Below are 13,561 nucleotides of genomic sequence, written 5' to 3'. Positions count from 1 at the left end.
GGCGCGGGCCGGGTGACCCAGCGGCGCGAGGGCCCGGCGGGAGGTGGGGCCGGGCGGAGCCAGGCGAGGCGGGCGCGGCGCGGGCTCGCGGAGTGCTGGCGGCGCGCGGGGAGATAGGGAGCGAGCCTCTGGCGCCAGGTGGGAACCGCGCGCCCGACCGTTGCGGGGGGCGCGCGCGTCCCGCGGCGGGGGAGGTGGGGGCTGCCCCCGTCGCTTGCCCTTCCGTCCCTTCCCCTCCTACTCCCGCCCGGCCCAGCCCGGCTCCCCTCCGCTCGGTGCTGTGATTGGGCGGAAGATGGCGCTGGGCGGATGGAAATCCTAATGACAGTCTCCAAAATCGCCTCTATCTGTACCATGGTGAGTGAGGGGCTTGGGCCGGGGCGGCACTCTCCAGCCCCACCGGCTCCCCGGGGACCGGGACTCGGGGCAGTGGAAGGGGCTGTGGGAAGGCGTGCGAGAGGCGGGCGGCGGGGGAGGCTGGGTTTGCGTAGCGGCCGGCGGTGGATGGTGTGGCGGCGGGGGGACAGGGTGACGGGGTGGCGGGGAGGCGTCCCTGGCTCGGGAGCGCTGCCGTGGGTGGGAATCGGGTTAATCGGCTTTGGGAGAATCAACCTTGATGCGGACGCTGATAGGATTGAGTTGGATTGGGCTGGGGGCGAGGGGAGAATCCTGACTGTCAGTGGGATAGAAGTACGGGGTTACGGAGCCCAGCTTTTCCCCGAAACGTGCTGAAACCTGAGAGGGAGAGCTTTAGGACATTGCTTCGAGTTCGGGTTTGCTTGTTGCAGGTGTGTTGTTTTTAGGGCAGGGTTTCTAGAAGCACCCTCCTTCTGCCGATACAGTTCGTAATTGTCCCCAGCTCTCCGAATACTTGACTCGGGTGGCAGGGCTGTAATTGCCTTGCCTGTTGGCGGTCGGGTGCTCCTCTGGTTACCCGGAAAAGTGTTTAGCATCCCTCGTGATGTGTTCAGCCAAGCACGCTCCACGCGTTGGCATGTAATTGTACTTGTTTGCATCGATCCAGGTTGTGATACGAGGCTTCTTCCAGTGATTGCTTTTTCATTTCTCTCTTGATAAATTATAGCTATAAGCAGATGCACAGATGTGTTAATGCTCTCTGCGGTTTGTTTAAAGAGGGGTGGGGGGCTCAGTAGAGTCACTGATGGAAGAATACTGAATTTAAGGAAGAAAATAACCCATTAGTAGAATTTACTACTTGACATGAACGAGATGTGCTGATGGTTTGTAGCTGAAGGTCTTTCATTTGTGCTCTTTTCTGTCCGTGGCCAAATTAAAATTCTTATTCTCGTGTTTTCAAGGTTTCAAGGGAAGAGATGGTTAAGGGGAAAAATGCACTTCGGCAATTAGTTTGTTAATTTGCTGAATTTGGATTATAATCCCATGTAACATCAAACGGTGGGAAATGCTTACTTCGTATATTACTGGAAACTGATTTATGGTTTTCATAAATCTTGCTGCAGAGAGATTTTACTATCTCAAACACACATTTTGGAGATGGCCTATGAGAATATAAAATGAATGTCTGTAAGCCTATAGGGTGAGATTGCTCAGAAGATTGTTGATCAGATTGTATCTTTTTGTTTGAATTTGGGAATTCTCTCTTCTTGAATTCATGAGTGGTATACTGAGAGCTTTATGTGGCCAAATGTTGTGGGCCAGGAGTATTTCAGGAGTTTCCATTCTCTAGACCATTGAGGAGTCAGTGTGATTGATCCTGAGCTGGGACAATCTCATTTTGTTGCAATTCTATCTAACGTCTTAACACCCACAGCTGACCATATGCCTTTGTGTCAACGTAAATGCAGTGCTGGCCTTTTGATTTAGGTCCGGTATGGGGCCCCACTTCAGCTTCTGGACAGCATAGAAACTGTAGGTCTTGGAGTGGCCAGGCAGCTAGTTTAAGATTATTCGGTATGCATGCTTACTAGAAATGACATTATGTCACTGACATTTTGGTCAATCCTGAAATTTTTTTTCAACTGGAAATCTTCTTATGATTAACTAAAATGTCTATATCTATGAAGCTGAAATTCTGAAGACAATTAGGTATTATCTGCCCAATCGTAATTGTGTGCACTGAGATGGATAAACTCCAGGCATAAGATTTTTCCTTTGCCTTTCTGATGCATGAGCTTTCGTAGTACTGTGAGATGGGACACCTGGCATAAGATATCTGCTGTAAAAGTTTTTTCAATGCTTAATAGATAATGTAAGATATTGCATAAAAATATTTCAGTAAAAATAGTGTGATGAAGCACTTGGCATTTACTGTGGAGTTGTTTAGACCAATGTGGTATGGTAAGGCAGATCTTTTTAATTTTAATGAGAGTCATATACTCATGTTTAAACATATATATTGCAAAACCAGAAAGCAGCTGTATAATTGCTGAGTAATACTGTTGTGTTGTTCTTAGTTTTTTTTTCTGGAAATTCTGCTTTGTGCCAACCCACTTGGTACCCAGTTTGGTAAACTGCTAGACAACTTCCTAAACATTCTTACAAGTTTTTCTTGCTTTTCCCTATGCCTCTTTCAAGAACTCTCAGGTTATTGCTTCTTTTCTTGTGTTTGGTTAATGCAAAACCACTAACAGGCAATTTTTGTCAAGAGACAGTTTGTGCCTATGCAAGTCTAACGTGCATGTACACTCAAAATCTGTAACAGAGCAGTCTGGAACTATGTTAAAGAAGCTCTTCTAATCACAGTCCTGCATTTCATGATTTCTTGGGTTCCAAATTCAAACTGGCCTTCTGCTGACTCACTTATATTTTATGCATCTTAACCCTTGTTCAAGTTCTGAATATTAGAAAGCAATACATTACATTTTACAGTATTGGCAGATTGTGTGGGTACAGTGAAGGGTGATATCCAGTATTTTTAGTTTGTTAACCACAGTGCCTTTTGAGATGATCTTACAAGAGCACATTCTGTCTACAGAGAGTAGGTTCTTTTGTATACTTCATTAGTCCATTGATCTATACTCTGGTGTCCATAACAGTGAAGAGAGAGCTCTTCCTGTAGTAGAGTCTCCTATGTTGTATCCTCTTTCAGCTTCCTTGGACTTCTTTGCTTTGCATCACCACTCCCATGGTTCCTCATGCTGTACTAAGTCTTAATTAAGGGTTAATTAAGGCTGTATATTGTGGAAAAGCACTGGAAAATATCTTTGCCCTTGAGTGGTTAGCCACTATTGCAAAACAGATCAGGTTAAAAGGTGTGGTCTTTTTTTAATTTTATTTTTTAAAATAAATGTTTTTGCAGTAAAAGCAAAACCATTTGGTCTCTTGGTCTCTTACCCTCATCCATGCATTAAATTGCAGTCGAAGTCTTACATGACTGAATTATATGGGGTTTTTTATGCATGGGTGAAAAGTGGTAAAGTAACCTGTGCTAATTGCAATGAAGATGTGCCCCAAGCTGTACTCACTGTAAAACAGAGATTGAATGTAGTACCTCTGTCTCACTTCTGTTGTCTAACATCCAGCAAACACTTGCCACCAGTTGAGAGGTATCAAGTCTTATAGTAGCTGAAGCAAAGAGGAGATAATAATTATTTTTATATCCTAAAAGCTAGAAAAAGCCTCAAATATGTCAGTCTCAGACACACAAAAGGAAGTTGTAATGGTAGTAGTACTTGTTTTTCAGCATTTCTTCTAGGAACGGTTGGATTATGTTAGCACAACCTGCAAAAGTTTAATGAATTTTAAAAGCTATGGTAATTGTGAAGCTGTAGCATTATACATGAAAGTATTTCCTTCAGATTTCAGAGATTTATCTAGGTGTTCCCTTCTTTGCCAGTTTAGCATCTTAAATACAGGGTCAGTGTCACCTAATGTCATCAGTGATCGATATAGACCCCAACACTGAAATAAAATAATAATTTGTAGCTAGCTGTTGATTGTATGATGTAACAGCAAGCTATGACATCATGAGTCTGCATATCTTAGAATCCAAAATTTTGTTTTGTTTTTGAAAGAAGACTTTCAGAGTCACTGAATAGTTGGCTATTGTCCTTTTCCTGCCAGTCTTCTGCGTAAGGGTACTGTCATCTGTACCCTTTTGCCCATTTTCAGTCACATTTGGCAAGGGTGATGTGGTCATTACTGCTTAAGGAATTATTTGTTTATAATAGGGTTTTCAAACTGATTGTGAAATCTGCACTTAAGGTAAATTGATGTTTGCCAGACTTAGCAGTCAGCCAGAAATGGCTATGATATACTCACTCCTGTTCCTTCTAATTGCACTGTCTCCTGAAGCACAGATTCTAATACTTAAACATTAATTGATGATCAGGCTAACAGATTCCACGGGGAATCTGAGTACAGAAGACTCATGCTGGAACAAGTGAGAATTGAAGGTTGCAGCAAGAACAGAAGAGTTGTGGAAAAAAAGACCTCCAAAGTGAAGAGGTGATAGAAAAGAGAGCAGAGGAGGAGAGGACTAAAATAACATAGAGAAAATGGCAGTGTTATGGTATTCCTTTGTCCTTCTGTCTGACATGCTCATGTAGCAAGGTTGGCAAGAAGGAACATGTGCTGTGTCTCAGCCACAGCATTTCACTTTGGCATCATGACCTGAAGCTGCCTTATCAGTGGACTGGAGTGTTTAGGCACATGTTGTGTTGTAGTAGTTCTGTTGCAAGCACATTAAATTTTGTCGAGATAGTTGTTTACTTAGTTGTAGTAAGAACTTAAACCACAGTCGGAAGGTTCGTTCATCTGTGGGAGTTCTTACAAGGAGAATATTTCTGGATAAATATGACACTAAGATTCAAACATGTATTTGGTGTTTGTAATAATTTTTGTCGATATAAGATGCTATAGTATGGTAATATAAGAAAAGCCTATACATTTTGCTGGGTTTATGACACTACTTGGTATACTAATTAATTTAGAAAAAATTGTTGTCGGTTTACATCAAAATATAAATATAATTCTGATGTAAAATAAATGCCAAATATGAGACATGACACAAAAATTTCTGAAGTTTTACAGCTATAAAGCAGTATTTATACCAACACAGAGAATTATTTAGTTGATATATTGCTTAGTTGTGTAATTTCAATTATATAATTATTTCCCCCCCTTTTTGCCCTTATGTGTGTATCTATATATTCATCGTAGTCTCTAATCATGCTGATAGATATTTTTACCTGTGTCAGTGGAAATAGCTGATCCTATTGCTAGACATGAAAAGATGATTAGCTTTTCATCCTAAAAGCTTGAGCATTTAGTTGGTCATTTATATAGTCTTTATATAACTGACCAGGTAATTTGCATTAACACTTCTAGGAATGATCCTGTAAAAATGTGGTTAAAGGATCTGTCCATTAACTGATATTGTCTAGGATTCTCTTTCATATTTGTTGGAAGGTTCTTTCAGTTGAGGATATAAAAGCTCTGTATAGGGAGTAACTTTTGTTTCCCTAGCTTAGGAAGTTTGCTAAAGTTAAATGCTTTTTAAAAAATGATTTATTTTAATAGTCTGTCTAACCTTTCAGTTGAGGAAAAGAAGAATAGTCTCAATCTTTTTGTAGCTGAGAACCAGAATGGTGTATTAACATAAATGCACCAGAACTAAGAAACATTTTGACAATTTTTCATAAACAAATTCTTTTTATAATTTCATGAAAATGAGAAATTATAAAAGCCACATGCTTGTTTTTATGAAAAAGGACTTTTGTGGATTAAAAAAGCGTGTAAAATGCACCACACTGTGCAGTTTTTCAAGTGATCAACTAAATGTGTTCTGCTCCTTCCCTTTTTTGAACGATATGGTAAGTCTGATTTTTGTAAAAGATTACTATAATGCTTATAACTGTCAGTATTTTTTAGGCATTGAAAGATTTTGAAGGTCACCCCAGATCCTCTTTTAAATATACCTCACGGACTTCCTATCTTGTCTGCTAGTGTATTTTAACTAAAAGTCTTTGAAAATAATAGTTTTGATCTTTTGGGACCCCACTTAGTAAGTGTCATTATGCATGTGTTGTGCTGATGCTGTTGAAAATCCATTCAATTGGAGGAAACTAAAGCAAAGGCACCTGATACTGTGAACACGTCACCCCAGGAGTTTTCTGGAATTGCACGCTATAACTGTATATAACTTAGATTGTTGGCAGTGTTTTATTTTTTAGCAATATGATTGCAGTCTGTATTGGGAGAAGTAGACAAAGTCCATTTCACGTCTGGCAGCGACTGAGGAAGAACTGTAGAAGCATCATTACATCTTTTCATGTTCTAAAGATCTATTCCATGAAAGAGCCAAGCCCAGGGGCCTAATTCTCAGATTCAGCTTCATATGTGAGAGTAATTTATCTTTGACGTCAGTATCAAAAACAGAAGGAAGTATGACTATATCTAGTTGCTGTGAAGGGAAATAAGTTGTGTAAAGTAAGTGGGTTTAAAAAAAATGGGTTTGGTAGGCATAGCGTAGGCAGAGAAGGTTTTGCTTTGTAGTCAGTAGTAACTGTTTTGTCTTAGCTGCACATGATTAGAACATGCAGGGCTATGCCTTAAACTAATTAGTTAAGAAAATAACAATAATTGTGAGTATTTTAAAAATACGAAGTGAAACTGTTCAAATATTTCATAGATTATATATTTGCATATAACAAATTTGTGTTCTTTTTCAAATAAATGAACAATGAGTATTATTGGATCCCACTCAGTATAATTCACTTCTGCGTCCTAGGCTAGAAACAGTATCAAAAGAAATGCTTTTCCATTTTGATTACAGTCAAAACAATTTGCATAAATTGATTTAATATAGCTATTCTGTTTGCTCTTAATCCTGATGCATATAAATGCATGGAAAAATATGAATTCACGTATTCAGAGAAAACATAACTGGAAGAGCAGAATTATGTATTTCTTCTTTAATGCAAGACTCCATCAGTCACAGTTCATTGATTAGTTTAATCTATGAAATTCTGTATACCTTGACTAGTGGCACAGTCAAGGATGAGACCTGCAATAAATGGCAAAAATAAAAAGCCCTCAACCCACAACAACTAGTAAATAAATGTATCTATACTGAGATTTATTTTTGCAAATTATACACAGTTAATTTTGCACTCATAATGTTCAGGGTTTTTTGTTCATGAAAACATTGCTATTCCTGGTTACTGGGTTTTCCTTTTACTTGTTATGATTTTCTGTTACTAGGAAGAAGAAAAGTTCTGTTGCAGGTTTTTTGTTATTGTTGTTCACTTCCCTATAGCTGAGGTCATATTTTAAACCTGTGTTATGTGAGTCTTCATTGTTACTTGCATTTTTGAGGTAGGTGGAGAGCATTGCAGGGAAGGATTTAGCATAGTGCATGTGTGAAGGGGGAAATGAATCTTCAGAGTTTTGACAAATGTATGTTGTAAGGTAAATTTCTTTTAAAGGTGACCTTTTTTGTTTTAGTCAGGAAATTTACAACTCAATAAAGCTGTTATAGCAAACTACTGAAAAGATCACCTAACAAGTTATCAACTGATGTTTATTCTAGAAAGGGGTAGATCAAACCTGCCCAGATAGATCTCACCCCAGTAAGACGAACACCAGCGTAATCTTCAAAGCACATTAGGTTTGTTATGAATCCTGCCTACTAGGTTGGATGATAACAAAAAGGCAAGACGCTAAAACTACGGTTCTTTACCTGCTGATTACTTGGTTTTAAGCAGTATTGTTAATGTAGGGTGGCTTTTTTTTCCTTTTTTTTTTTTTCTTCTTTAAATGAGTGCCAGGTACATTTTCCTTACTGCTTTAGGTAAGGTGTGTGCAGTTCTGAAGTGATTCTCCTAGGCATCCCAATTTACTGTACTTTGCATCTTGCAGTGGTGGTCTTAGAATGGCACAAATTGGATTTCTTTTGGAGGACACTAAACTGAGCAACATATTTCAGCTGCAGCTTGGTGTTCAGTCACAGAGCCAGTCTAGAAATAATATGGCAAAACCTCTCTGAAACCCAAAGTGTGTATGTCAGATCATAAGCACCAGCTGATTTGCTTTACAGGTTGGCTTCAGTTAGCTTATCCATACCTTAGCTGGTTTTAGGGGTACTAGTATGATGTAGCACCACAATAGTGTGACCTCTAAGACAATGAGAAAAGGCAATAATAAAACCAGAAATGGCATTTAATGATATTATTGCTTTAGCAAATGAAAAACTAAACAAACCCCCCATCATATGTCTGCACTTTAATTGTCTTCCATTTTCCATTGAAATGCATAATACCGTGGTGTTTTTAATTTATGTTAGAACTTTGGGAGAATATATAGCTGTAAAAGTTAAAAAATGGGAAAATTCAATTGTACTACACTTTATTCTTCCACTGTATTTTCTGGACTTTGATTCAACTAAAGTGAAATTAATACATTTAACATCAACCAAATAAATGTTTTATTTATAGAAACCTCAAGCCCTTTTGAAAATAAAAGTTGAGAAACTTAAGGGCCTTCCATGCTAAGCATGGATTCTTATCCCTTCATTAAAAATTGGCATCTAAGCTTTTTCTTTAGCTTGGTGGGGAGATAATAAATGTTCAACTGATTTGAACACGGTTAAACTAAGTTCACTCGTTATTTATGTTGTATCAGTTTAAGCACAGAATGAAGTGTACAGTAGTTCTGCTTTACGCTTTCACGATACCTAATGAGCATTCTTTTATGATTGATGCTTTAGCATTGTTTCCAGGATCATTTTCAATAACAAATAAAAGCTGAATGTTGTTTTCATATTGTTTTCTTCTCTACACACCTTAGCTGATCAAGATCCTTCCCACTTTGAAAACATATATTGGTTAAATATGAGACATACTTCTTCTACATGCCTGTGTGCTGGAAGGAGTGTAACGTAAGGCAGTGTTTGGTGATGTATAGGTTTTATTTTAACATAATGCAAAAAATGGTAAATGCCAGTACTATTGCAATACTCACTTTTTTGGACTTGTGTCTCTGTTCCTTTCCACTTTGGGGTAATGATCTTGTGTGCTTCTGCTTAGAAGGGTTTGGAGAACTGGAGGTGGATAACTAACCAAAGTTGATGGTGTTCTTTTCTGTCCCCTGCACAACGTCAAAGTCAAGTTGCTGTGTGGGAACTGAGCACCTATTGTATGTGTTGTTCAGGTGAGCCCGCAAAAAAGAGATTAATTTTGAGATCTTCCCACATCCCAGTTAAGTGGCAGAGGAAGAAATTCCGTACTCTGCAACATACACCACAGACCAAAATCTTTCAGCTCTAGATCCCAAGCCCAGTAAGTCTCTTTAAGCTGATGGAAAGTCAAGACTTAACTTTTCCCTTAAACCTCTGCTGTCTTGTCCAAAAGATAATATGGTACCATAATAGCTGCTATTGTCACAGTGCTTCCCTTTCACGCCTGTATTTGCATGGGACTGTTGATACATGCTGTAATAATGAATGGGAAACATTTTGTGGCAAGGGCTAGTTAGGTTTTAAAAATAGCTTTTATAGGTCAGATATGAACATGCATTTCAGCATGCTTATTCAAGGCCCTGCTGCATACTGTGCTTTTTGCTCTATGCAACCAACACGCTGTACACAGTATAAATGATTACTTTAGGAGGAGGAATAACATGCTATATGACAGACAAAACGAGAGCTGTAGAGGGAAGTCTTAAATAGCTTGAGGGTTTTTTATATTGGTGTAAAACATCCATGCTGGTTTGTAGTAATGAAACATTCATAAACAACTGTGTTGAAAGATAGATAATGCTGTGCTTTGAAAGCATGTGATAGTCTAAGCCTTGAATGAAACAACCTTAAATAATCAGAAAACCATAACAGTATTGGATTATCTTAGCATGTCTTTCTTATTGCCAAGTCAGAATCTTTATCGTGCTAGAAAACACAGCGTCAAAGTTATTATATTATTCTTCCTTCCAAAGAGAGACTACGGTAGGTACTCCACCCTAGCTTCCAAAAGAGAAAGAATTTCCTAAAAACCTGCTCTTGGATTTATGTATTTTTGAAGAAGTTGGGATTTTAACAATAGGATAAAAGGCCTCCATGGTTCCTTTTCTCCTTGTTTATTTATAAATATAATATCTACCTTGCCAGAGCTTGTGGGTGTATTTAATAAGGCTACAAAACTAAATATTCAGAAGTCGTGGAGTGCTTTAATCTTAAGTGAGGGTTTATAGTCCTTCTCCTTACCACCACCATCACCATTTGAGAACAGTTTCTGAAGTAGTAAGCCCTGCAGCCAAATCTCTGGTCAAGGAGAGGTTTTATCATACCAGATAATGGCAGAGGAGATGACTGATGCAAAAAGCAGCTGGGGCCATGTTGTGAGTAGAGTGGAGCTGTGCTCTCTTAAGTGTGGAGTTGTGCTGTCTTTTGCTCTGTTCTAGTTAAAGTTGTTACCTCCTAATGGGCCTTCACATGTTTCAAGTTTCAGAACTGCTAAGCTAGACTGTGTAACTACCCTTAAGTTCTGCAGTACCACAATCATGTCACGGCAGATACCGCACAGTGGAGTTTCATTTTAATTTTGCACATTTTGATACATTTTGACACAGATCCACTGTGAAAATAAATACAGACTATAAAAAAGGTGTAATTTCATGAAAATATATGAAAATGATATAATTTTAAAATAATTTTGAACGTAATGTATTTGGAAACACATATATCTAAGGTATTTTGGATTTTGTTGACAGAATTTTCTTGTGGTGTGCTGGTTTAAGATAGCCTGCTCTCACAAGCAAGCCCCCCCCACAAAGATCAGGAGGGAAAGTAATGCAAAGAGATAAGGAGTTTAGTGAAAATAATACATTGTACAGTTAGTTAGCCTGTTTACAGAAAAGCACAGCAAAGGCACAAGCAGCAGCAGAAGCCAGGGATAAAATGACCCACCTTCCCAAAGAGCACAGCCAAAAGGACCAACCCCCCCAACATAAACCAGAAGCAGCAACCAGAAACAGGAAGCCTCGTGTTACAGTCTGAACTATAAGCTCCATGATGCTTTGTTGCAGCCAGCACTTTCATTTTAAAACTGGCATGATGTCAGCATGGTATTGAATATTCATCTGCAGATCCAATTGGCTAAACTTACGACATGGAGGAAGAGTGTTAGGTTCTTTAGGTATGTAAGTTGCAGGGCAGAAGACTTGCTTTCTGCTTTAAGACCTGTGTGAAATGCTTTTTGTGGACAATCTAAACATCCTGAGAGTGCAATTAAAGCTAGAATTTAAAGGACTGATTTTTCTGCATTTGTGGCTGATACTATCCTGCCTACAAGCTTAAGCAATAGACTAACTAAACAAGTTTGGTTAATGCACCTTGTATTATTGTTGAGCTGTGTCACCAACTCCACTTTCTGCCCCCTCTACCACCTCCCTTCAGGATACAGACAGGAAAATGTTTCATCTGTTTCAGTATTTAGTCTGTCATTTAGTTTTGTTTTCCTCCCTCCTGACTAGAGAGCTTCAGTGTAATGTAATTTTAGAAAGCCAAGTCTTATGGTTGATTTTGGTCATTTTTCCTTACCACAAAAACTTTTTTTTTTTTTTTCTCCAGTGTGTACATAATTGCAACACTAACCCTTTACTGCTTTTGTTTTTTTCTAGGGCGCCAATGCCTCTGCTTTGGAGAAAGAGATCGGTCCAGAACAATTTCCAGTCAATGAGCACTACTTCGGTTTGGTTAATGTAAGTTTCATGACTTGTTGCTTTGAATTACAAGACTGCAAGTAAGTGAACAATTAAAACACTGAAAGATGTAGTAATTGAATATAAAATCATTGAAATGTGGTTCAATATTCAGTGTATTTGTTGAAATATGCCTCTGAAATAATTGTCAAAAGGGAACTGTTTATTTAACACTTGATTTCATTTTAGTAATTATAGGGCATTTTAAAAATAACTTTCTGGCTATTAAAATGTAAAAGTCTTAAAAAATAAGCTGTTTAAAATATGTAGCCTGCTTTTCATAATATGCCAATCTAAGTAAATAAATACAGTAAAAGAAAAAAAAATCTGAATGACTGTGATGATATGTTCACATCTGCTATTTGCATTAGGATTTTTAAAAATACTGTGCCCAAAGAGGAAACAGTGGTGGGAAAAATATATTGAATTGTTTAATTCCATCATTAGTTTTAAGGAGTAATTTAAATTTTAATATCTGGTATTACCCACAAGAAGTCTATCTTGTTAGAGATTGCATTGCTCTGAAATTAAATATTATTTTCTTTATTGGGGCTTCAGAAAGCACATACTTAAACCAAGCTGGTTTAACAGGAGCTTTCTTAATGAAACTAATTAGTTCTAGTGCTAGTCAGCTGCTATAACATATGTCTCTGCCTCCAGGTTCTTAGCACTGACATAGTCTATACTTGGATTGCAGAATCTTGAACCATGTAGTCAGTAAACACTTACTGATAAACTGACTTACATGCATCTCAAATGCCATGATGTAGAGTAGTATTTTTTTTTCTTTCTCATGAAAGTTTAGGTACCTTCAAAATTACATGATTTTTATCGGAAAAAAGGAAATATGTTAGTTTAGCTGTTAATGTTTGGTGTTCATTCTCTAGCAGATCTGAAGTTTTCCATCAAAGCTGTTCTTTTCTCAGATCGGTTATTAGGTTCACAGATAACTTGTTTCCCTAATTTCTTGTCTAAGTCCAGGGAGAATTTAAGATTTAACAGTAAAATGATATTGTACCCTTAATCTTAAGTTTTACATATTTTGTCCCCTTAAGAAAAGTTTCAATAAAGGACAGTCTTCCTAAATATGTAATGAATATCAACAAATTCTGGCTTTCTGTAGCCCAGAAGGAGAGGGAGATTTGAGGGGAGTCATCACTTTCAAACCATACATACAAGAGTCAGGCAGCTGAGATATCTCAGAGTGCTCTTAATTTTCTGTGTAATATAGGAATGTTGCTTAATTTGGCTTTAAACAGTAAAGTTTCATGGACCTAAATTCTTTGAGACATAACAAATAGATGTAATGGAATCCATTTACCATGGCATGCCGGTGCTGTGTGTTTCAGGTGCCATGGTTAGCTAAGGAAATTGAGTCCCTTTGTAGCATGAATGGTTTTCAGATTTGTTCTGCAGACGATTTTTACTAACACAGTATGTGTAACAAGCTTGCAGAATTTAAATCTGTGAGGAAAAGGAAAGGTAGTGACCTCTGCATAAGCAAACTGTGGCCAATGGCTATTCAGGAAGAATGACAGAGCTAATGGTAATTAATTTATTATCTAATCTATTTTTTTAAGGGTGCTATTATACTAAGAAGTGATAGAAATCACAGATTTTGCCTTCATGGATTTCTCTAATTGTTTTATAGCAATTAAAAGAAGTGAAGCCCTTAGAGGTTCATTAGCGTTTACTGCTAATTTTTTCTAGTTTGTTTATTGATTTTGTTTGTCCTAACTTTGTCCAGAGTAATGGAAAAAATGGAGATAATGTAGAAATCAATAGCTCTTTTCTCACTGCATGATAGCTAGCCATTTGATGTGCCTGGAATGCTGGACAGGATTTCAGATGAAGATGACAATTCTGAAGTGGAGATCTGTCCATG

General features: G+C 38.1%; 1 protein-coding gene across 1 annotated transcript in view; it reads left to right on the top strand.

Moving 5' to 3' along the window:
• The first annotated feature begins 309 nt into the window (after window positions 1-309).
• The window catches only part of USP12 (ubiquitin specific peptidase 12), a 39,999-nt gene continuing 26,747 nt past the window's right edge, over window positions 310-13,561 (top strand). The window contains exons 1-3 of the mRNA XM_054390920.1: window positions 310-690; window positions 2,525-2,590; window positions 11,596-11,676. Coding sequence (XP_054246895.1) covers window positions 310-690; window positions 2,525-2,590; window positions 11,596-11,676 — 528 coding nt within the window. The remainder of the gene's footprint in view (window positions 691-2,524; window positions 2,591-11,595; window positions 11,677-13,561) is intronic.

The sequence above is a fragment of the Indicator indicator genome, chromosome 1 (genome assembly GCF_027791375.1).
Source record: "Indicator indicator isolate 239-I01 chromosome 1, UM_Iind_1.1, whole genome shotgun sequence".
In the NCBI taxonomy this organism is placed as follows: domain Eukaryota; kingdom Metazoa; phylum Chordata; class Aves; order Piciformes; family Indicatoridae; genus Indicator; species Indicator indicator.
Note: the sequence above shows the minus strand (reverse complement) of the source record. Positions and strands in the feature narration are given on the sequence as shown.